The sequence below is a fragment of the Anser anser genome, assembly GCF_964211835.1.
Source record: "Anser anser genome assembly, chromosome: 7".
NCBI classification, from domain to species: domain Eukaryota; kingdom Metazoa; phylum Chordata; class Aves; order Anseriformes; family Anatidae; genus Anser; species Anser anser.
In genome coordinates this window covers 23,006,556-23,031,100 of record NC_139727.1, presented here as the reverse complement: position 1 = coordinate 23,031,100, position 24,545 = coordinate 23,006,556, and the positions used below count along the sequence as shown (strand labels likewise).

The following is a 24,545-nucleotide window of genomic DNA, read 5'->3' as shown; positions in this document are numbered from 1 at the left end:
CGGGAGGAAGTCATTTTCTGATGGGCAGACCACGAGGGAGCAGAGGATGGAGATGAAATGCTTGTGGTGTGCTTCTGTGGCACATTCTGCCTCTAAAGGAGCTGCCACTCAATAAAGATCCTGTTGCGCCTGATTGTCCGTGCGGTGGGAGCAGCGTGTGAACGGGGGGAAGTGAGAAGCCTTGAATTTATACCCGAGCTTTGAGTACATAATTCAGACCTCTCCACTGAGGAGTCTGACACCCCTGCCATAAATAAAAGAGCAGCCTCTGCAGTAAACAATGCTTTATTCTTTCCAGTTAAAAACTTCCTTTTCACTGCAGTGAAATATTGACTTCAGGCGACCATATTACCACAAAATACCATCTTTTCCTGATACCAACCAATGAAATTTTTACATAGATCTGGCCTGTGAGAATGAGACTCCCTTTGGCATATGGCAAATCTAGTCTTACTTGAGAGTGATGTGTCAACAATATTTTAATAATCCAACCACAATGTCCTTGTTGCCTTCCCTGAGCTCTCTGCCATGAGAGAAGTAGGTGCTGGTCTGATATCTCAGACATCTGAACATCAGTTTTTGTAACTGTGACAGGTCTCCTTTGGTAAAAAAGTAACAGCTAAAAGTCACCAGGATTTAAAATATTGGCCTGCATGACTTTATCAGTATTTAACCCTGATGGTTTCTTCTGCAGCCAGTGCTTTTGCAATACTGCTGTAACAACTATAACATGAAACAGAGAAAGTAAAAAACAACCACCTGAGTCATTTTAGCCCAGAAGAGTTCTCTCACATGCAGAACAACAAAATGCAGCTCTTTTCTGCAGGCTGAATCACTTCCAGCCCTAATTCCCCCCCAGCTCTGTTCTGATGGGGCTGAAAGCTGGGACCTGGGCAAATACGCCTCATTAGCTGCCAAGGTCTATTCTGGTATGCGAGTTCCTGCGTACTCTGGGCCATGCCCTTCAGCCCAGGTTGGGACCGTGGCTTCAAGATCTCTGCTGGTGTCAGCAAGTGCATCCTGAGAGCAGCCTTAGGAAGGCCGTCAGAAGGCAGCCCAGACACAGCCAGCCTGAGACACTGGTCCTTGGGAGCCAGGAAAAAAATTTTGTTTCTAATTACATTGTGTTTGCTTTGTCAGGTGAACTGGTTTACCTTTTGGTTTTCTGCTTCAGAATATTTGTTTATTAAACTCCAGCATTCGGTATTGGCCTCAGAGACTAACACTTGCTATAGTGGCAAGTTTATTAGGCCTCCCCTAGCTATTGAATAGGTTGAGGTTTTTTATTATATACACACAGCTTCTTTACACCCGCACGGTACATGAGCCGATGTGTTAAATAAGATCCAAGGGCCATTAAATGAAGAAGCCCATCTCTGCAAAGAAGACTCCCCAGGAACCTGAGCTGTGCCTGTTATATCACAGCTGGATCACCCTTGCTCTGTCGTGCTGGCTGAAGCCATCAGGCTTTGGCAGATGCTTGAGAACTGAGATGCAAGATGCTGCTGTGATCACCAGTCTTTGGCACAGCAAGGGATAGGAGTGTCCCTGGGAGTTGTTCATTTTTATTAGAAATTTTTCTGTAGCACTGTGCAAGAAATTGGCTGCTGGTAGGGAAGGAAGATCTACAGGAGAATGAGGCTGATCCTATCTCTCCTCCGAACCATTACTCCTGTTTACAGCTAAACCTAACTGGGACTGAGCCAGGAGTTCTACAGGGAGGATTTCACAGTCACAGTCCAACAGGGGTCAGAAAGGAAAGTTTCAAAATCCTACTCAGGAAGCCGAATACCTGAGGACTTCACCTGTGGGGCTGAACCCAGGAGTCATCCAAATCCACGGCGCAGCTTGTTGTTCGGACTAACACCAGCAGCAGCCAGGCATTCGTCTGCGTGTATGCATGTGGGCAAGGTTAGCAAGCCTCGGCTTCATCCATTTTTGGTGGGCTTTCCCTCCAGAGGGCTCAGGACCTGCATTTAGAGGAGTGCACAGTGTTTGTCCTTGCCCTGCTCTGAGGCTGTGTGACACAGCTCACAGCCTGTGGCCAGGCTGGCAGGAAGGGAAGGAGGATCAGCTCTTACTCAGCACGTAACTCATTTTTTTTCCAGTACAGACAAGCCAATGAGGATATCTCTTGCTAAAGGGTCTCCTCTAATAACCGCCTCCATTCCGTGGGAGCCTTGCTGTCCCCTCAGTGAGGGCTCACAAGCCACCCGGGACCCCTGTGTCACTCTGCTGCCCCATGTCACGCTGCCTTGGCTGCATTGCAGTGTCACCAGAGAAGAGGAGCAGTACATCTGAAGATACAGGTGACGCTGTTCGTCCCACAGAAATGGATCGTGAGATCTGTGCAGAAATTATCTTTTGAGGTAGTGGTAGTTGGATTTGATACATTTTGTTAAATGTCTTAGGTCTGCTGCTCTGCACAAATGTCAAGTGTCTAGAGAGATGCTGAGGCTGGGAAGCCTCTTGGTTATCGGAAACTCTGGAAACCTTCCAATTTCTATCCAGCTCAGATCAAATCAAGCTTTCTGAAAAATATTCCAGTGAGTTAAGAGCTATGCTTTTGCACCAGCTGTATGAATCAGCTAGATACAAATAAAAATGCCTTCAGTGACACCAGTTCTCCTCTGTTCTACAATACATCATTTGCCACACACTGTGAAAGCAGGAAAGGGATGAGCAAACAAGAGTCATCATTATTAATTAGATTTTAGAATCTCATTAATGAGCCAGGAAAGAGGAGCCAAGGTCTTGGATACACCTTGCTCCTACCCCCACCTTGTGGGAAGGCAACATCATGGTCTTGGTTCCATAGTCTTTGTGTCTGGGACATGTACATCCACAGCCAAAATAGCTCCTGCACGTCGGGGTGGATATATCTGGGCCACAGCTCAATAAGGCTCATGAGAAACCTGCTACAGAGGAGAGTTGCGTTGGCCAGATTTTTATTTTTATTTTTTTTATTTTTATTTTTTTTTTATTTTTTTATTTTTTTTTATTTTTATGTAACAACACCTGCTAAGTACACTGGTCTTCTGTCCCTCTCTCCTCCCTCCCCTGTCTGTCTGTGACCATCTCTTTCCCAGCTCAGCTCCTAGCATTGCTGTCAGTGGGAGGAACTGGGGGGGGGGGGGGGGTGGAGCTGGGGGAGGGAATTAAGAGTGCGTGGGGGTTTAGTTTTATTAGGGCTGGATTTAAGATCAGGCTCTATCTATGGCATCATGGGCTTCCTCTTGCTCAGCCCTATTGGGGTACGTGGCCTTGGCCTACATGGCTGTTCCAGCACCACCCATAGTATGGATGCAGGCACACATACAAAGCCTTTGTTTTACCACTTGGGTTACATTTATTTAGAGGGTGGGCTTTCTGCCATGGTACAAAGCTGATGAAGCTCTGCCGCCTGAAGGCGTGCTTCAAGCACAGTGTAAATGCACGATTGCCCTTACATCAGCGCCACTCTCACAGCGCAGATGTGGCCAGAAGCTTTTCAAAGACCAGGCTGTTGTTTGGGCTTTTCAGATGAGAAGCTTAAAAATTGACAAGTCTAAACATGGTTAGTGTCCTGCTGAGTACGATCAGATAACCTCACTTACTATACTCCAGGGATGCAGATATTGCACACCATTAAACACGTCTTGGATGCCCAGAAGGATATAAAACCACAACTGAGTTCCTCTACCACTTGAAAACACGGTTAGTTAGCAGCAGGAATAGCCCCCCAGCATTAATAACAAGACTGTCCTCACAGAGCTGGTCTCATGGCAGCTATACCCGATACGGACAGTCCAGCACAAGAGGGAGCTCTGCAGGGGCTCAGCAGTGGCAGCCGGTGCTGGGAGCCCTTGCCTGGGGCTGGGCCAAGTGCTGTTTCCTCCTCGCACAGATATTTTGGTGACAGCTCTTCCCCACGTCAAACTGAACCACAAAATTAACGATGCCAAGACAATTTTCAGCCCAGCAAACCACAAAATAACAAATCATTTTATATTATTAGAAATATCTTAAGATATTTGAAAACTTTTCCTCTAGTTCCGTTTTCTTAAATGTATATTTCTTAATGAATGATTTCTTTAAAAAATTTATTTCAAGCCAAAAGAAAGGTTTAGGGCTGTTTACTTACACATACATGTAAGCATGTATGCGTTACTTACGTACGTGTAAGCATGTATTATGTATACATTGCATACTTACATACATGTAAGTATGTATGTGTAAGTAAAAAATTAGTCAAGAAATTTCTCAGCTCAGAAGAGAGCAGCGGACAAACCCAAACATGGGCAGGAAGCTGAGGTTCACAGCCCACAGGGCAGGTACCAAGGCAGCAGCAGTACAAGGTAGCTGTGTAGTTAAGCAGGGAATTTTGCTGCTCCTAGGAAACTGTTGGGACCGGCATGCTGTGCCAGTAGGTTTTGGGGCCAGTGCTTTAGCTGGTATTTGATCTTGCTTGGTTTATGTGAGGGCTCAAGTGGTTGCTGATTTGAGAGGTTTGCCTGTCAGCCGAACTGGCTCTGGGGCCGGTCACGCTGCGGGGTTGGAGTGCTGGGGCTGAGCTCACTGCCAGGAGAGGTGTTTGTGTCTCAGGCTGGCGAGGCAGTGGCTTCATGGAGGGGAAGGGCAGCAGCTTGTTCCTCCACCAGGACAGACAGAGGGATGGGGGCATCCCAGGTACACCCCCCATTCCTGGATGAGAATATGGAAAGAGATAAATATTATTCCTCCCTGGGTAGGAGAATGTGCCCAGGGTACATGGGAAGCCCCAGGGAAAGTGGAGCTCCCCTGGGACAGACCCTGCAAGTAACAGGACACGCAGATCAGCAGGTGGGAGAAGGAAAGGACAGTTCAAGGCCACTGTTTAGATCATGTCCAGACATTTCGTTATAACATAAATACTATATCTATAACTATATATAGACATAGAGACATACCTAGATACGTCTATATATAAGCCTACATCCATGTATCAAAGTATTCTCAACAATAACATTGTCCTATATTATTATATATGATACTCTCCTATAATTTCTTTCCAACTTTTCCCTGTGGAAGAAGCCATAGCCAGCTTTGACACCAAATAATTCTGAAATGTTTCCATCCACATTCCTTGGGAAGGGATGCAGTCCCAGGAGACCTGATCCAGGCAGTGCTCGCCAGCAGAAACTGATTCTGCCAATGGACTTTCAGCAATCTTAGTGCAGTCACAGAATGAGTCTCCCTTGGCCCGGATTCATTCCATAACCTCTGCAGCTCATCAGTGCTTGGAATAGAAGGAAGGATCACTGCTTATTTGAGAGTCTGACCGTGCCATCTGTGGTCTGTCAATGTAAGGAAGATCCTGAACAAGGCCACCCAGGTCTACCTGAAACACTCCCTGTCATTGATGACTACACCTGCTGTTACTAGCATAGCAAAAAAGCAGGGTGCCCTTTTTATTGTGCTTTGAATGCTGTCATCCCCTGTGCCGGTTTTAAGAAATTGGAGGGGCAGTTGAGAGAAGACGAGGCTCTGACTCTGAATGCCAGTGGGTGGGAGTGGGCACACACTGGGAATTTCAGAAAAGGGGAGTCTAAGTGAGCATAGGGAAGAGTTTGGCCTGTGCAGGGCAAGACTGACTTTGACAAGCCCTGGCTTATGAAAGCATACCCTGGGTTTGAACATTTTTGACTTTTTACCAGAGTTCAACTTCTTTCCATTGCCAGAAAGATTTCAAAGATCAACCCTGCATCTCACAGCATCTTCCTCTTTTCCTTTCAAAGTACTTCAGGTCTCAATATATTCATCTTTGCTAGTGGACTTTGACATGAGAAGGTGCTGAATTTTTAGCACGGCAAGCTGCTTCCCCAAAGGTTTGAGTTAAATCTGCTTTAATAAAAACACAGAGCTTTAAGCAATTGGGACATAAATGATTTCTCTTCTGCACTATTGAAATGTTGCTTTCTAAGTATGTTGAGTAACATATTAGAAACAAGCCTCTAATTGCCCATAGAGTACTGAAGACCTGACTACCTAATGCAAAAAATCAACATCATGAAAACTTTGAGAATATCAAAAAGAAGCAGGGGAAGACCACAGGTCATTTTCATCCATTCCCTACCCATTTAAACCCCATAATTACATTCTTATCTTTAATACCAGGGGACAATGGTGAATATAAGATCATAATAAGACCAGAATAATCAGCCTAAAGACAAAATAAATTAATCATTGACCTCTGTTGTCATAATGGGCATTTCACAAAAATAAATAAATAAATAAATAAAATTAAAGTTCAATTTACTCAAGTGTTCCATGTTCTTTCTGTCTCCTGTAAGGCTCTGAAACAGAGTTTCCTTAATAAAAATGACTGATGATGCACATCAGTTTCTCCAAATTACACATTTGTGTGCATTCACTAGAGCTCATGTAGCCCATCTTGTACAATATCACCAACTTCTGATGCAGCTTTTGAGTGAGACTGAAGATCAAACTTAGAGGTCTTTATTTTCTCAAGAAGGAAACAAATTATACCCCCGAAATACAGACACGCAAATCTGTTGAAATATTTCTGGTAAATCATGGTAATCTTTTTTGTTTACGCTCTGTTATAATCAAATCACAGTAACCTTTTCATGGTCAGTGAGGACTGCTTGGCTAGTCAGGGTTCAAGGCAGGGAAGATCAGAATGAAATTGCCAGTCTGGACAAGGACTGAGCTGAAACCACTTTGAGAAGAGTCTCAGCTGTGTTTTATAATGCGTCAGACAATAAGAGAAACTGAGGAGAAATGCAAAACCCACTCTCTTTGGGAGAGTGCATATAGTCTGGAGGAGTGGTTGGTAGCGACAAACTTGAGTTACACCAAGCTAGACACCTGGTAACTTCCAGGACAGGGAGGTGTGAAAGCCTTGCTGCCTGTGGGTGGTGGCAGGAAGGCCACCCTCTTCCAGCACTGCTGGCCCGGCTGCTGGCACCTCACCACAGGGTTGGTGGCCAGGCCGCGGCCCTCACATGGCAAGGTGGCGGGAAAGATGGAGGAGTGCTGGTGTGAGGTGTTCCTGCCCGGCCTCCAGCTCCCTCTCCTTAGGAGGGCTAGAAAGCAGGAGGAAGTCCTGCAAATCATCTCCTAGGCCTTTGATTGTATACCACACACACACACTTCTCCGTTGTCGACTGTTTCTGTGGGCATGGCTGGAGATAAAACTACACTGAGATATAATTACAATGGAAGAGCTTACTGGAAGTCATTCCAGTATGTAAAATAAGTCCCATTTATTTGGTTTATTAATTAATAATGACGCGTTTTCTTGGAAAAATGGTTTAGGAAGTCCCTGAACACCTAAGGAAGAGATGGTAAAATCCACACATGTAGGCCATTTCAACTAAACTGCACTTTCTAAAACAACTGCAGCATTTCACGTGAGGAAAGCCAAGCTCCTGGGACAGAGCCATGGCTGTGGGACAGCAGTCCCCATCTGCCGTGTGACAAGGGGAGTGAAAGGTGTTGGGGCTGCCCCAGAAAGAGAAAGGTTCAAAGAGAGGTGGTTCAGGGCCAAGCCAAGGGACACCTGGGACTCTGGGCCTGCATTTGCCTCTGTCACGCCTGTAAGGAAGATCAACCATTGCAACCAAGTCTCAGAAATGCAGCATGCAACTGCAATAGAAGGGAGCAGTGAAAGCAATGGCTCCTTACAGTCTGCTGGGCTTCCCTACATGCCGAGCCACAGGCTGCTGAAAGGCAGAAACCAGATTAGTTTGCCTAGACACCTTTATCCTGTGATTTAATGTCATGGTCATTGGCATCACGGAACAGTGCTTTTTAAAAACTGTCCTGGTGGCTGTTGCACATTTCCCATGGTTTCGTCTCCCAAAGAGGTCAATTCACAGCTGTTACTTTGTCCATCTGACTCAGATTTCCCAAAGCAGAAATTAAAACGAAAACAAAACCAAGAAAACAAACAAAAAAAAAACAGAAGTGGACAAGGAAAGGTAAATATTTGTTATTTGAAAAGATGTAATTTGGCCACCTTTAATGCACATTTTGTGTTCACCAACACAAGCATTACTGCTGTCTTCTTATAGCAGCAGCTTTATAAGTACATATATTCATGTATGTGTGTGTGTTGTAGCCTAGCAAGAAGCTGGCCAATAGTGTGATCTAGGCCAGAGACAGGTTTGCTGATGGGTTCGTCCTCAAACGGAATCATTACCGAGCTGGGACCTAGCGCAACACTTGTATAACATCATTCACTCCCGGCGGCAAATCACTCTGGGGACAGCTCTGGTTATATGATGAGAAACACATTCACATTTGTTTTTAAAGTTTCCCAGTTCTGGGTTCCCAGCTACAAATTCTTTAGGCCAAAAGTCCCTCTGGAACATGTGCAAGTTCAGAGAGCCACTCTGCTGTGAATGCAGCTCCCGTAAGCTAACAGAAAGGATTGGCCAAAAGTATTTGGTATCCAAGTCAGGACTGGCTCCTCTTCAGACACCCAGGTTTCAGTTTGCCTTCACAAGAAGTGAAAATTGCTCCCTGATTTCCTAACATGCCTTGAAGTTGTATACTGGAGGATCCCCCTTTCCACACTAAGAGAAGAAACTCAAAAGAAAAGGGTGCAGAAGGGTAAGTGTGGACATCTACAAAATGAACAACAGTTAATCAAACAAAAGGTTGGTTTGTTTGTTTGCTTTAATGCAGTTATATATTTTGTTTATCAAATTACCATTTTTTCATGTCTGTGCACAGATACTTTGTATCCATAGTCTCCCCTTGGACAGCATGCTTTTATTATGTCTTCTGATCACTTGCCTGCTTCTTGACTTGTGGCTGTTAAGGGCATTTACATTTGTAATATCAAATCAAAACCATGGCTTGCACACTCTGCTAGGGTTTCAGATTACATAGTCTCTGTCTAAATGTACCACGGAAAACTTCAATAAATCCATTTCTCAGTATTTTAACATGATGACATTCTGCCCTACGCTGGATAGGCATTATGATATACAGTGAAAGCAGGTAACAGTACAACAAAAATGGCCCCATGTCAGTTTAGTAAAATATTTGTGACCAAAATAGAAGAAAAACATTCATAATAGGTGCCATTTCTCTTAATATAACAGCCTGATAAGCCATCCTTATTCCTGAAACACTCTTGATTTTCATTTTTTTTTTTATTTCTTTCAAAACAAACCCTGTCACAGGGGAGACTGCATTTTCTGAATTCCAAGTCAAAATTGTTTAAAAATTTTAATGTCTGCAGACATTAATGTCTGCTCTTTGAACTCCTGTACTTCAATTTTAATTAGAGAAAACTATGCAAATGAGATGGGAAAAAGGGAAAACAATACTCCAAATTTAGATATTTATAAGCAGGCACATTACATTTTTCACCAAGGTTCTTCTACTATCTATGATGATAAAGAAGATCTTAAGCAAGGATGAGTTATAGTTTGATATAGAGCTTTCAAAGAATAGTGATAATTCAAAGAAGCACTTTTCTAGAAATTAGTACTTTGGATGTGTTGTATCTTTTTTTTTTTTCCTTTTTTTTTTTTTCTTTAAATCACAGACTGCATAAGACCAAAATTAGAAACAACTTTTTTCAGGTTTTAAAAGTTAGCACTGCATTTCAGTGGGAGCCTAAAACCAAACCAAACCAAAAAGCATTTCAATTATAATAAGCATAAGTCTTCTCATCCTAACAAAAAATTAAATAATGTTAAGGGATTTCATTCAGCCTTGCACCTTTCCAAAATATTTCAGGCCAAGTATCAAGATAAGTTGAAGTTTAAATTTTAATTATAAATAACCCCTGATTCTAGAAGAGCATATTTGGAGATTATCAAAAAATATAAAGAATTCAGCAGCTTGTTAGTGGATACTGCAAAGGTATATGAGAAGTCCAGAGCAGCTGCAAATGTATTCTGGTTGTTTAAATGTTTCTTTAATATGACTGCTGTATAGTGCATCCAGTATACAATCTTCTTGTCAATAACATCTGGGTAATCAGTGTGTGCAAAAAATGACTCTCAGGTTTATTATGGCATATTTGTAGCCATAGGCTTTCCACCTGTCAATACACTTCAAAGGCAGGGAGTGAGGAAAGTTTGTGAGATGCAGACTCTTTCCTAGGTCTCATAGGATGGACAGGATGGTTTCACAGGTTTTACTTTCTGTCATACATCATGCAGCCCATCTGGGCAAAAGGACACTTGCTTTGGCAATCCCAGCCACCATAATGGCAAAGCAGCAGCAGCAGCAAGCAGTGGCTTCATACTGTTGTATTCATTTTTTAGCTGGCATTGCCCCTTTATCTCACTGATGATTTGGGGCTTACTCAATTTCACACTTCTTAAGAGTGATCATCACCTCACATCTTTCAACACGGTGAGCTTTCGTTTTCCTTCCCACCCAAACCACAATGAGGTTCAGACATATAGTGTTGTACAAACATAAAATCTGCATGTGCTTGTGTGTGCGTGTGTCTGTCCAAATGGATCTTAAAAACACTAGCTGGCATGTTTCGTTATTTCAGTTTTCAGGATACCCCTTCAGCAACAAAATCATCTAGATCAGTGAGGGGCACTAGGTCTGTATTTGGGGTTGGGCTCACGTCCTTTCCTAAGTGAACTTGAGTTTCTTCAGCGTCTTGGCCGTAGGAGTAAGAGACAGGTTCAATATAGGGCTGGGTATCCACAGTTTCAGTGCGTCTGTAATTCTGTTGGCCATCTTCAGGTGGTTCTCCTGGCACAGTCGGCATTAACCACGTAGGTTCAGAGAGCTGAGAAGGTGACTTCAGCACTGCTACAGATGAAGCTGGTAAAGGCAACACTCTAGGGTAGGAGGCATAGGGAGAATTCCTAATTTCAGAAGAGGAGGGCGGGTATAAATTCCCTTCCAAGGAAGGGACTGAGACTTGAACATATTTGCCAGTTTCTGGGTCATAAAATGTCTTTAAATTAACTTCAGCTGGTAAATCAATTACATAGTATTGGCCAGAGTCAGGGTCTTGGAGGAGTTTACGCTGGGTTAAAGAAGGTGAAGGGCTTACTGCTGATGCACCACTGAGTCTTCCAATACTGGTTTCTGTAGGAGGAAATGCTGAGTGAGGGGCAGGATAGAGAGGGGAATATCCCAAGGGCGAGGGAGATACTAGTGCCTGTCCAGAATGAGAAGGCTTTCTCCCTACAGCATCTGTATGCTCTGTCTGATGTTTTTTCTGCTGCTCTTCCATTTTCTTTCTCCTGCTTGCCAGCTTTTTGGCCCGCCGCAGTGCCTTTTCTGTTTTTGGTGGCACAGCGGGAGGCTTTCCTGCTCCTCTCTCCCCAAGTCCCCTGAGCTCCAATCTCTCAGCTTCCCCTGCAGAATCAAGTAGAAGATGTCTCTGTGTCGAATCAAGTATCTCTTCTGCAGAAATATCAGCTTGGCTCTTCAGTGTCATGTTCAGCAAGGCAGGGTTTATTGCATCCTCTGTTTCTCCAAGGCTAGAAATCGTTGGTTTATCTGATGGTAAACTGGCAACTAGTGAGTGCATCGTGCTTCCCGACCTGGGGCTTGTAACAGCAGAGCATTCGAGACTGTCTAACAAAACCGGGCCACCTTCCATGTGTAGGATTTCCTCTAAAACTTCATGGGATACAGGAGAATATGTGTGGTCCTCTGATATGGAGCCAGTCACAGGGGAAATTGTCTCCCTAGTTATTATTTTTTTCGCACAAGAACCACCTTTGCGTTTAGATAAATGATGGTTCTTAAAGTAATTTGTCTTTCTTTCTATGGGATAGCTGGGGTTGTTTTCTGCTTGGTCATTTTTCAGACCCAAATTTGGCTGTGTTAAGCTGTGTCTTGTCTTCCTAATCTGGGACTTCTCTTTACTGCTGCAGACGCTTTCCTCATTCATTTTCCCACATTTATTTAACAAAGCACATGTCTCTTCATCTTCTTCCATCAGCTTCCCTAAGGAAAAGCTCTCTGTATCTTCCAGAAGATTGGGGTCCAGTGCTGCTGAAGTAGATTCAGACTCCCTGGCATCTCTCTCTTTATCAGTTGCTCCTTCCCTCACATTCTGCTGCCCTCTGCGCCTCAATGCTGACCAGCCTCGCTCCTGGGCGTGCAACGTGTCTCGGGGCTGCTTGCTGTGTGCTGCTGAGGATGCAAGTCTACCTTCCATTTCCTTATAACTGTTGCTCACTGTATCATCCAGGGAAAAGGACCTGAACAGGGGCAACTTGACAGCCCTTATTACCTGAGGTGACCTGAATGTGTTATCTTTGATCATAAACAGACAGGGTTTGGATGAGCTTGAAGATGGTTGTGTTTGTGTCTCCTCAGACCTCGGGGTGGAGGTGTCCTTTACGCTGTCGGAAGCAGAATCCATGCCATTGGCCTCTTCCTTCTTCTCTTGCCTTATTTTTTCTTTCATCAAGCTCCTTTGTTCATTCCCAGTAACCCTACCCTCCCTACTCTCTGCTGCACCAGTACCAGGGCTGATAAAAGCATAATATTGCAGTTCATCTTCCCCAGCTGCTTTCACTCTCTCCTCATGGCTTTTCTCACTGTCTGCACTCATTTCAGCCTTACTCCGCTGGCTTTCTTGAAGGCTTGACTTCTGTATCAGGGGATCCAGTGGAAACGGCTCCTCCTGAAAAGGCTGCTCTACTGTGGAGACAAAAGATTGCTCAGAAGAGCTGGGGCTTCTTTTGCCTTGTGCTTCATGGCCACTGACTGCCACGTTGCTTTGGATGTCACTGTAAGGCACGTCCTCTGCCGGTGAGAGTTGGCTTGGAAGGGTTCTGAAAGCAAAATTTTCATCCTGATGACCAGCCTGTCTCTCAATTTCCTCAGCTCGGAAGCTGGGTTTTTGCACAGGTTGCCCAGCTGTTGTATCTGCATGGCCTCTACTGTATGGCTTCAGTGCTGGATACGGCAGACTTTTTCTTAAATTGGGTTCTTCTGATTGATGCCTGAACATGGGGCAGTTTTCATTATCCCTTGTGTTTTTAACCAGATCTTTGTGTTTTGAATTATCTTGCTGCAAATTGTCTCCAGTTTGGTGAAATAAAAGGTCCGCTGTTGTCTGGGGTGAACTCAAAGTCAGGTAATTGTCTGTAAAGTGTCCAGTTAAATCAGTTTTATTGTCCTTTTCATGAACACATTCAGACAATACAGAAGTTATATCATTCGATTCGTCTTTCTCTGCAATACTTGTGTTACTTATTTCTTGCAAAGTTGACGATGAGGCATTCACTTTTATATTCTCCTGTATATTTTCCTTAGTCTTATTTTTATTCTCCAGGGCCCTCAACATAGGAGAAGGGGTATAAATGCTTTTAACACGCTTACGCACATCCTTCAAGTTGAATAACAGACTTGATGCTTTTGCCTTGTAACTATCCCGAGACCTGTAATCACCAAATCCGGACGCCTCATCGTCCCTCTCTGCCACGCTGTCAGTGGGAGGAGGTGTCAGTGGGATCAGCTCACCTTCCATGGGGTCCACCTCCTGCTTTGGTGGTATGATGGGTGTTAAGAGTTCGGTGATGTTGAAAGTGGGACTGGCTGATCCAGGGGAGTTTGCCTGTTTAGCCAGAGGAGTCACGTCCAGATCAGTTTTGGCTCCAGTCGTCTGTTCAGACAATGAGCATGTCTCATCGCTGGCTGTGAACTTCTCCTTTGAAGTCTGTCTCCTCTCATATGCCTCTTTTGTAGTCCTTGGTCTCCTCCAGGGTGGACAGACGGTGTCCTGTTGGGGACTGATGTCTTCCTCTTCAGTTAAGGTGGGTGGGTGACCTCGTGGAGGTGGGAGAGGTGCCTGGGACACAGGTGAGGATGAAACCATCCTGGAGGACACAGACTGGGGTGAGACGGAGGCCTGGGACATGGCAAGGGGGGAAAGTTGTGCTGGCAAGGGGGGCAGTGGTACAGGAGGGGCTTCACGGATGGGGGGTGTTGGGGGATGGCTCTGCTGGGTGGGAGCTGCAAGAGGAAGCGCCTGAGGGACTGGGGGTGGCCGAGGAGGACCATGGTGCACATGGATCCTAGGTGGGGGTGCAGGAGGAAGAGCAGCACGAAATTCAGTTCCTGAATGGAGGGTGCCCTGAGGTACAAATACAGCTGGGAGGGGGGTGCTGAACGCAGTTTCTGGTGGTGTTGGCTCCATCTGAAAATCTTTCTCCTGCTTCTTGGCAAGAGTGGTCTGGTCAGGTGGCAATTTATGTTCACTTGTGTGGGATCCTTTATTAAACGGTGCTTCTTCAAGGTATGTAAGACCTTCCTTTTCTGTTATTAGATCAACAAATTCCTGTTTTTCAGTCAATTTTTTATGATGGACTTTCCATGATTCAAAAGCACTATTCTCACTGTGAAGAAAATTGCCTTTTTTTGCTGGCTCATTAACTTTCATATTTTTGTTTTTCAAAGCCTTTTTAGAAGAACGGGAAAAATTTGACTTGGCTATTTTTGACATCTCAATCAGCACAGGATAATAACCATCAGAATCACAATAACTCAGATCTATTTTATTACGTCTTTTCTGTGGCTCGTGTTTACCAGTAAGGCAGTGGCTATCTTGACTATCCTCAGAAAATTCAGAAAGTTCCTTGTGGATGCTCAAAATAGCTGTGTCATCCCCGCAAGCCATATTGTTTCCATGATTTAATTTACTTTTTTGAAAGCTATTTTTAATGGGCTGCTTAATGGCTATCAGGGAACCTCCTGACCCTTGGTTTGCAGTCTTATCAAATGTCTTAATCAATGAGGACACTTTTGAAACATGTTTATTGTTCCTTGGACCAGGGACTGGCAAATTCAGCTTTTTCCTTTCTGTGCCAAGGGTATTGTTTTTAGCAATCTTTTTCTCCTCCGGAGCATACTTTGGTAACTGCTGGAATGTCGAAGCCCATGTTGTATGTTCATGGTTTTTTGCTGTTAGCTTGTTACAGCTTGCTGTTAGCTTGATGGCATGGTTTAATGTCCCTGGATGAAATTTAGCAGAGAACTGGTGGGCAAGGTCAGGTGAAATGGCAAGATTTGGTTCATTGTAAGAGTCTTCAAGTTCTGCCACACACAGACTTCTGAAAGCCCGGTCTGTGAGGCTGCTCACCTCTCGGTCTGCATCATCCAGAAGACTCCCAATACTTGAGGAGTCACTGTGTCCTTCTGTATGTTTCTTATTTCCCTGCATTGTTCATGGGAGTCATGAATGAATTATCCAGACAATTAATTTCAGGTGTCAAACAGGCAGATGACTATGTTGGGTAGCTCCAGCCGTTTGCAATTTACAAGCATAAGGGAATTCGTCCAGACAGTGCTGCTGCACATTGATTCATCTTATGGAACAGGTGAAGGAAGCTTTCTCCTCTGCAAAGCCAAAAAACATGAATTATCACTTTTATACAGTAACACTATTAGACAAATAGCATTTTCCAGATATACCAGTCACTGACTAATTTGCTCCTACATGTGCTCTAAAAAAATGCTAGGAATGCATTAAACAACATGAAAAAAAATAATTATTTCAGTCAATTCACGTAGCTCACAGTAGATAGTTTAGTTACTGGAAAGTGTCATTAAAAATTATTTCACATTAGATTATTTACTCTAGTTCTTAAACGAAGACTTAAGAGCCAAATTTCAAGTCCTTTCACTTGCATACCTCTAGCCACTAACACTTCCGAGTGCTGTGCAAGTGTTTGGCTAAGGAGGTTGGCCTTTTTTTTTTTTTTTGCCAGAAAAAAAAAGTAAAACAGTAATGAAAGAAGAGAAAACCTATTTCAACAAAGAATGTCGTAGTACATCCATACTATGTCTAGAGAAATGAACTTCCTTGTGTCAGGCTGGAGCTTTGCTGTGACTAGTACCCTGAGCACAGCCGTTGCTTGAGAAAGCAAAATGGCACTGCAGCTAAAGCATAAAGAATAATAAAAAATAATTTACTGTGCATTAGCATGTTCCAAGCAAATATTGCTGAGGTAAAATGCTTTAGCCACCCATATCCAGATATGGTTGGGTCGGTATATTGAAACCGAAGAGCCTGCTAATATCAACTTAGCCAGCAGAAGGCAGGAGTGCCTAGGGGACTCTAGCAGTCCCAGTAAAGGAGCACAGAGAACATTTGGTTTCAGTTCCAGAACTGATGAGAGCAAACGGTAACCCGTTCCACACAACTATAAAATATCAGAGCCTTCCATTAATCCCTGGATACAATATCAAGGCAGAGTCCACAGCAATATCTATCTCCACATCAGCCTGAAGACAGGGTGGGGGAATCATCGGATGGAATGAATATAAGCAAAATAGACCCTTCAGCTATACTTGAAATGTATATTCTAAAACCCTTTAGAGTTTACTCTCTAAACTCTTCAGATACTTATTCTCACACTCAAGGGCTTGAGCAGACTATTGACTAGACTGCAGTGAGATTCAGTTTAGAAGCATATTCAAGAACCATATAAAACCCATTCCCTAAAGAAAGTCTGATCTGTATTTCCATTTCCTGGTAGAATTGCCTCATTTACTTGTGATGATCTGAAACAGCAAAGTTCACATCTACAGTAGCATCCAGCTTCTACACAGGTGGAGGTTGTCCCCATCTACAGGTTGAATCTACTATAAAACTGAGTAATGAAATCCAGATTTCAGACCCTCCAGGTGCCCAGATCCATGATTCCACTTTGTCATGTCTCCATGAGACTCTTGGAAAGGGCGCCTTTTCCCCATAATGACTCAGTGCTAGTCCAAGTATGAAAAGTCAGAGAAACCAGGCTTACTCAACTGAGTTTACTCAGACAGTTCTTTCTTGAAATGAAAACACTCCTCACCTTCCTTTATTATTAAAAAAAAAAAAGCAACCTATTTATAAATTTAAATTATCGTAGTGAATCTTGATTCCGTCCTCCCAGCTATACAATTCCAATGACTTATGCAGAACTACAGTAGATTTACACCAGAATAAAAAGAGCTTAGTAGAGCTTCTCCATTTTATGTTGTACAAAGATTTTTCAAAACTGAGCTTCATTTTCTCCACCCTACATACATTTTTGTGTATAATACAGCAAGGAAAAAAAAAAAGAAAAAAAAGAAAAAGACCAGAGAAAGGTCATCCTGCTCTTGGCTGGGATGTTTAACTCTTATATGAGAGGGAAATACAGGTGCATACCTGCCATGTAATTTTGCTTCTCATCTCTAGAACTTCCTCTCATGCTCGTATTTGGCTTCATCTCTGACCATCTTTAGTGTGGAGGTAAAAACAGTCCAACAATGTAGATTTGACAGAAGTAGTGTATTGGGATGTTTCCAACCTTCAGCATTTTTGATCTTGAGTTCTACAATTCAAAAACAAAAGCATTTGTTTGCATGAGCTGAAGATTTTCTCACATGCTCTACTCTTTCACTCATTTGTTCATTTACATTTTACAATGATTTCAGGAGTGACTTACAAAATTTCTAGCCAAAAGAGACAGGTATCCATCCCACACCGATAATTTGAGGGTTTGGTAGCTTGTGGAGTGCAGTCAGGTTCCTCACAAAAAACAGTCACAACCTTCAACACTCTGGTCGTCCCACCAGAGACCAGCTGCTGAGTGAGCAATGATTTCCTAGCAGTCTGCCCACTCCAAAGGGTGGGCAATTTCTCCAGGCTAAAAGGAGGGATTGGGACAGATGACTTCTTTCCTGCTGCTCTCTACCTCCCAGATGTGCTACTCTTCCAGAGGGACTGCAGAGGAAAATGTGTGCCTCCACTCCAGCTGCATCTGACTTCCTACTGGCAACAAGGACAGACAGATGTCCATCTGCTGGACTGGGAACTGAAGCAGCTGAGACCTGAAAACCCATTGTTTTTACTGCCTCTGTTGTAAAGGAGAGCAAAGGTGGACAGCTGGGATGGTGAGGGGCAGTAAACAAAGCATCTTTTTGCCTCTGCGCATGAGTCAGAATCAGGAGATGCTAAAGGAAAGTTCAGCTATGGCAGACATGCATTGCTGCTGCCCATTCGCTGGGGACACTCCCAAGGATTTCAGGCTAGCTTGTCTAATACTTGCAAGACAATAGTTATTTCCTACAGGGAGTACTGCCTGGCACTAAGGTAGTGCAAACAGGACATAGGAGTAGGTAGGGTAGATTTTCCTGAAGGAAGAGGCTCTTCTAAGGAAACCTCTGTGTCAGTCAGCAGCAGTCAAAACACACTGGCAAAAGGGGCAACAAGGGCTTGCCCTCTGGGATGGTCTCCTACACCTTATCTGAGGAAGTAAGGCTGTCTTTGTTAGTCTAAGGACAGGCTTGTACCAACTGGAACTTTCCACAGTCTTTTTTAAGATTTCTGGAAAAAAAAAAAAAAAGTGAAAGCAAAGAAACACCAAAAAATGCTACATTTGGTTGCAGAGAAATGTAAAAGGGCATCCTCGCCACAGAGATGTGTACTTGGTTATCTCTTTGCCCAGAGATTAAATTACAATTTTACTGCTTCTGTGGTACTCTTAACTGTGCGAAGCCAACACAGCCATGGGAGCATGTGATTATGTTCTGGCACACTCATCAACGGAGCTGTTGACTGAATTCCAGTGGCACAATGCTTATCACTATTTATTGGTGGTGATGCCTGAACTAGGAGGAAGCTTGGCTTTCAGATATCATGGACAGAGGTCTGAAGAAACATCTTGTCCCTTGTAAACTGAGAACATTTGCTGAAAAGTGAGTAGGGTAACAATAAACATGGGGATTGTGATGTAATCTCAGCAATTATTTTCCTAGATGGAGTCACTGTTACAAAAACAACTCAGCGCCACTGATTAAAGTAGAATAGCGACTGTCACTGTCTCTGAAACCCTTGTGAAGATCCTTGTCTTGCCTGGACATAATATTAGCACTTGGGTAGTGTAATGTTTCAAGTTGGAAAAGATGTACCTACACCAAGTGTTCAAGATGCAGATCATTACAAGGACTGAATTGAAATAGCAGGACTGTACTGGTCTAACTATTCCTTATATTTGTATAACATCAGCTTCCAAACTGCTGGGCAAAAAAAGCTGTTTATAGCTGGTTTAGTAACCTGGTGAAATCACATTTCTCTATCTATTTGGACAAGTATGGCAGCCTGCAAGCAAGGTACAATGTCTGAACTTAGCTCCAGATTCAGCTAGTTCTAAAATTTGGGATATGTGATTTTAGTCTATTTATTTTCAATATAGAAGAAAGCAAATCTGAACATTTGAAACTGCTTGGGAAGTGCTGAGAAACATCTCAGGTGTTTGCAGTAGGTACCATCTGATACAAGCTACTGGAAAAGCTTTGATGAATGCACAGATTTCAAGGAGCTTAATCAGAAATCAAACTCCCTTCCCTTTTAAAAAGGAGGCTTTTTTCAGGGGCTCTCTTACATGCCTAGCAAGTTGTGATGAGGAGGTTAAGTTACAGAGACTATTCCTGGCCTGGCACAAACTGAATGTCAACTGTTTTCACTAGGCAGGAGCTGGGTGAACCAGCAAAGTTGGCTGCAGTGTGTGACATCAGTGCTGCTGCAATACAGAAAGGGATGGTTGGTTCCTCCACCCCCCTTGGGCTGGTATTTGGCTGAAATGTTTTGCCGTGAGACATCGCGGTGGCATTTTGGCAGTGCCTTTGCAAGTTACATAGCAGTCTGAAGTCAGCAGCACTGCATTCCCCTTGAGGATGGGAAGGGAAGGGAGAGGGAGGGAAGTTTGGTATTTTTTTTTTTAAATCTTTGCGAGCTGCTTTCTTCATGTGGTGTTCTCTGTATGGCATCCATCCACAAGGAAGCTCAAAACCCAGAGCCCTGCGGTGACTGCTAGCTGCTTGGACTGCCAAGAGTGTGTGGGCTGCTCATACTGTGCTGCATCGTAGCCAAGTGCTCCCTCTGACCTGCCCTAATGCATGGGCATCTCCACAAACACTGTCTTTTCTAATCAGTACTCAGGGCACATGGTCTGGGAGGAAGACCACAACGTCCTCACCAAGGAGTGGAGTTGCCTGGCAAGAGAGACAGTGATACTCTATCCACATTTCCCTGAACCATCAGGAAAGGCATTTCTGAGGCATTTCAAAGGCATCCTGATTCTGCATTAAGACGGTCATAAGGTAAAAACTGTTAGCACAAGTCTCCGTTTCCCTCATCCAGCAAGATCACTTTCGTTTATGCTTTGTGGTCATAATGGGCAGCCACAGAGAGTTCTCCTGCTCAATGGAAGAAGAACCACTTTACTGAAATAAAAGCACCTGCTCCAGCTGATGGTGGATGGAGAACTGGGGCTATCCGGCTTATATCGAAGACCCCAAACACTGACAGAAATGACTAGCACAGAACAAGGTGACTTCAGGTATTGTGACAACTGGTCATTGCACTGGACAGCAAGGTGAGGGAACTGTGTGTCTGGACCACATCAGTGTAGACCGGGGTCCATTCCCCTTGTGGATCTGGCCCAGCAATTGTGTCTTGAACAGCTTGTCCTGGGCCAGAGAAGAGGAGACACTGTTCTTGACTTTGAGCCAACTTGTGTTCTCAGTTACACTGGTATAAATCTAGAGTCATGTTACTGACGTCAGTAGAATAACTGAGAACAGAATTGGTGACTCAAAATACATCTACTTCCTAAGCCGACACCGGTGCATTGTCCAGAAGGCTACATGAGTAACTGTAGCCACAGTAAAGAGAAATCCAACATCTCTGCAGAGACAAACCTCACCCCCGTGTGGCATTCAGACCAACATGAGAAGGAATGGGACTTGGAACCTACATGGCTACACCACATGGCTAGGCCACCAAATCATGTCCTCTGGGCAATGCTGATTTTCTAGCTGGCTTCCCTCACCACTGACAATAGCAGTGCATTTGTGACACAGTGATTTTGATCTTTCTGCAATTATAACTAGACTATCTAGACCTAAGAGTGGTGTGGCAGACATTGTTCAATCCCAGACTGCACCAGCAGAGATGGCTGGCACTCTGAATTGCCACCTTGTGGACAATATTAGCATCTGGAAATGTGTTTGCTTGTGTGTTTGTGTGCATGTGCCTGTGTGTGATGGGAGAATGCTCTCATTTAGATTGTCTTAGAAATTTCACATAGAATAAGATTCTGAAGAGAACTTTAACTACAAATTTCACAGATTTTTACAATATCTTTTAATTTCAGATAATTTTATTATTTTACCTTACAGGCCATGAAAAATAACATGTAATATATACGTTACTAGTTAAAATAGTCTATTATTACTGCCACAAACTCAGAGATAGCAGGTGTTATTCCACATTAACTGAAACTATTCATTTTAAGTTCTGCATCAAACAATACTCTGATGGTGTTGTAATAGAGAGTGTGATCTTGTTTTGAAGTTTTCGTAACTAAATATTCCAGATGATCATAAAAATCTATTCCAATTACATTTCTAGAGGAAATATTGTTAAAATGGATATGATTGTGATTTTCTTCGTTTAATCAAAACATATTTTTCTGAAGAAAAACAGTTTTTTTTTTCTCCCAGTGAGCTCTTTTCAAGCTGGTGCGTTTGTTATTATGGGAGCTGGAACTAGAGGCTCATCAGATTCACAACCGCAACCTAGTATAAGAATGGATAGTCACTACAATCTAGTAGAAGCGTGAATGTAAAGAAGGAATATATGTAGCTGAGGACCATGTGTTATGTATCCTGCTCTGTGTCCTATCCCCAGAGGGAACCTCTTCCAGGCCCCAGCTGGAATGCTTACCTCTTCTGTTCAGACCGCAAACCTTCAGCCACTGGGAGATGAAGACCTCATGTGAAGAAAAATGGAAGGAACAGAGACTCCTTGCAACAGCCATGGAGAATCATGGCCAGTCTCTCTACCTTTCCCTTTCTGGTTCAATGGCAAAGACCCAACAGTTATTTCCAGCTGCTCTCCGGACTGCCTTTCCCAATGTCCTCCAAATGCCCCATCCTGCCAAGAGTCCTGTCAAGTCTGGAAGAAGGAGATGTCTCTCAGAAAGGGTCGTGTTTGGACTGAGGCTTCCTTGCCACTCCTGCTCACTTCTTCCGTTGCCTGATCCCTACCCACTGCCTTTGTAGAGTCAGTAACACACAGAAAGGATGGGGGGAAGTCAAAGGCACATAGTACATGACTAACAGAGGCAACAAGCAGGTGTAGCACTTGACAAACAGCACAACTCTGCAAGAATCACAAGGCAAAGGCATGATGCTTCTCCCATGACTTGAACTTAGCACAGACAAGTGACATTTAAGCAACTGAACCCAAACAGTGCATTTCTTGGCATTAAATGTCTGAGTGGAAAAGGCCACTGTCTGTAACTAGGTCAGTCATTATACGCTGAGATATTTATACAGCTCCCCAGTAATATGGTACATGTACACCTCATGGCTATTTATCCATACAAATTCTCCTGCTGCAAGCAGGATTTATGTCTCATTTACACATCAGTAGCAAAGACCCTGCCTCAACCAACTGATTTGTCCAAGTTCAATTAAAGCATCTGTGGTTAGCCAGGGAACCTAATCTATGTTTTCTGAATCCCACAAGAGAAGCTTAACCTTCAGCAGTTAAGGTAAAAAATGTCTTCGCATTGCCCTTCGTGCAGTGTGGTACTTTACCGCAAGACTCTGCAGGAGCAAGGAGGAAGCTTTATGCTGTAAAACTCTTCAGCTGAGTACGGTGATGTAGTTTGGTATTATATTATATAGCGAAATCCATGCAGATTTGCAGGTGACTGACTTACTGTAAAGCCCTCAGCTTCTCCTCAGGTTCCTGACACCTCTATCTCTTTCTGAGAAGACTCAAACCTTCCTCACCAGTTTGAGGTGATGACTGACATTGCATTGGTACAGTCCCTCCACAGAGCACTGACAGGATTTTGGCTAATGAGATAGGTATTCACCTCCTTTCATTTAGTCTCAAGTGTGTCTTAGAAGATGAAAGCTTGTTTTTACTTTCTGAGTGTAGGAAAGGAGATTTTTCCATAGCAGAGGGAGAGTTACAGAGTGCTGCAGCATTGCAACGGCTAGAGACAGGAGAGGACAGGGAGGAAGGGAATTAGAAACAGGGACAAGAGAACAAACGCAATGGCCTGGTTATCTTGTAAAGGAGTGTGCTGGACAGTCCCAGCCCTACCCATGAGAAAAGTCTAATGATACCAGCAAGTGTGCTAGACACAAGAGGGAACCAGGTGTATTCTCCTCTGTGACCTACACAAAGAAATCTGCAGCTTGCATCCAGCCATGCTGCACTTCTCTCTCTGGGCTGGGGAACCTGAAACCACCCCCCACTTATGCTGGCCCTCCCCTCAGCTCCAGCACACCGATACCATCTGCACTGACAAGTTTACACTTAGACGGTTTAAGCCTCTTGACAAGAAGAGTCTGACCCACACCCACTCACACAGGATGCTCAGGAAATAAGGCTTGCAGAAAACAAGTATTATTCTTTTACTGGTGGTCTCACCTACTCCTTTCTTTTATATATTCTGGTTATTTGCAGTGTTTGGACAGGGATTTTGCTGACTTTATTTTTTATTTAAAAAAATCAAGCCATTTGTAGGTTCAAAATTGTTTCAAGTTCTAAGTGGTTTTATGACCCACTGAATTCCAGAGGATTTAGGGACATGCAATATCCTGAAATACCTGGCCTATGTTACCAAAGAACACTTCCAGATACATCAGTCTTGACTTTGGAAAGATGCAGAACTTCCTAAAGATCTTATGAGACACAGAACTTTACAGACTTTTACAAAATAAAACTTCTAATTCAAAACAGACATCAGGGTTTATAGCCTAAATAGTTTCAAGAGTTAATCCAAAACAGTTTCAAGAGTTAATCTAAAACAATATGCAACACATTGTCCCCAGAGTCCAGTGCAACTAGTAGTACCCCAGAGAAACACACATTATGGACGACACACCTAAACATGCAACAGGAGATCAGAGGGGACACAACAAGGCATTGAGGAGCATGTCAGCACGTGGCAGCCTGCGGCAGGCACAGTGCTTGCCAGCTGCACTGTGAGCCTTGCTACCCATGGCCAGTCTCCCTTGACTTGCAGCTAAGGCAGTCCTTTTGGATGACAGGGTGCAAGTCACTGAATAAACTGTCCATAACTGGATGGCAAGAATTCACATACCCTGTTTTATTATCTTCACACACCCATGAAGCAAAGGATGATGTTCATACCCTGTGAGCTGCCTAAGGACATTAAAGCCAAACCCAAATTTAATTTTATTTACTCCAGATTTGCACCAGAATGAATTCATCAGCTCAAGTGAACCTTTGCTAGATTTACAGAAAATTAAGGCAGGGCCAGGACTTCATTAATACAATCTGTTAACAATATCCAGCATGATGCAATATGAGTCTAGAGAAAGAGATTTTAGGAAAGACCCTGAATTTCCAGGCTGTCTGAGCTCTGCTCTAGTAACATCCCTACATACAGAATCAGACCCCAAGAGCTCAGATGGTGAACATCAGGCCAGCAGATAGGGATATGCACCAGAGCAGGGAAAAGAAAGTGGAAGCTTTTGTTTTCAAGGTTTTCCAGCTCAGGCTACAGGAAAAGAGAGATTTCTTACTTACA

General features: G+C 43.6%; 1 protein-coding gene across 5 annotated transcripts in view; it reads right to left on the bottom strand.

Annotated features, from left to right (window-relative positions):
- Positions 1–8,634: 8,634 nt before the first annotated feature.
- The window catches only part of LOC310902209 (cardiac-enriched FHL2-interacting protein), a 113,003-nt gene continuing 97,092 nt past the window's right edge, over positions 8,635–24,545 (bottom strand). For 2 of the 5 annotated variants that reach the window (XM_083843367.1, XM_083843368.1), the window contains 2 exons: positions 17,132–17,297; positions 8,635–15,333 (listed from right to left, as the gene is read on the bottom strand). In XM_083843367.1, the coding sequence (XP_083699493.1) occupies positions 10,514–15,157 (4,644 nt within the window). In that variant the 5' untranslated portion in view covers positions 15,158–15,333; positions 17,132–17,297 and the 3' untranslated portion in view covers positions 8,635–10,513. The remainder of the gene's footprint in view (positions 15,334–17,131; positions 17,298–24,545) is intronic. The other 3 variants (XM_083843370.1, XM_083843369.1, XM_083843371.1) reach the window with 2 other exon arrangements.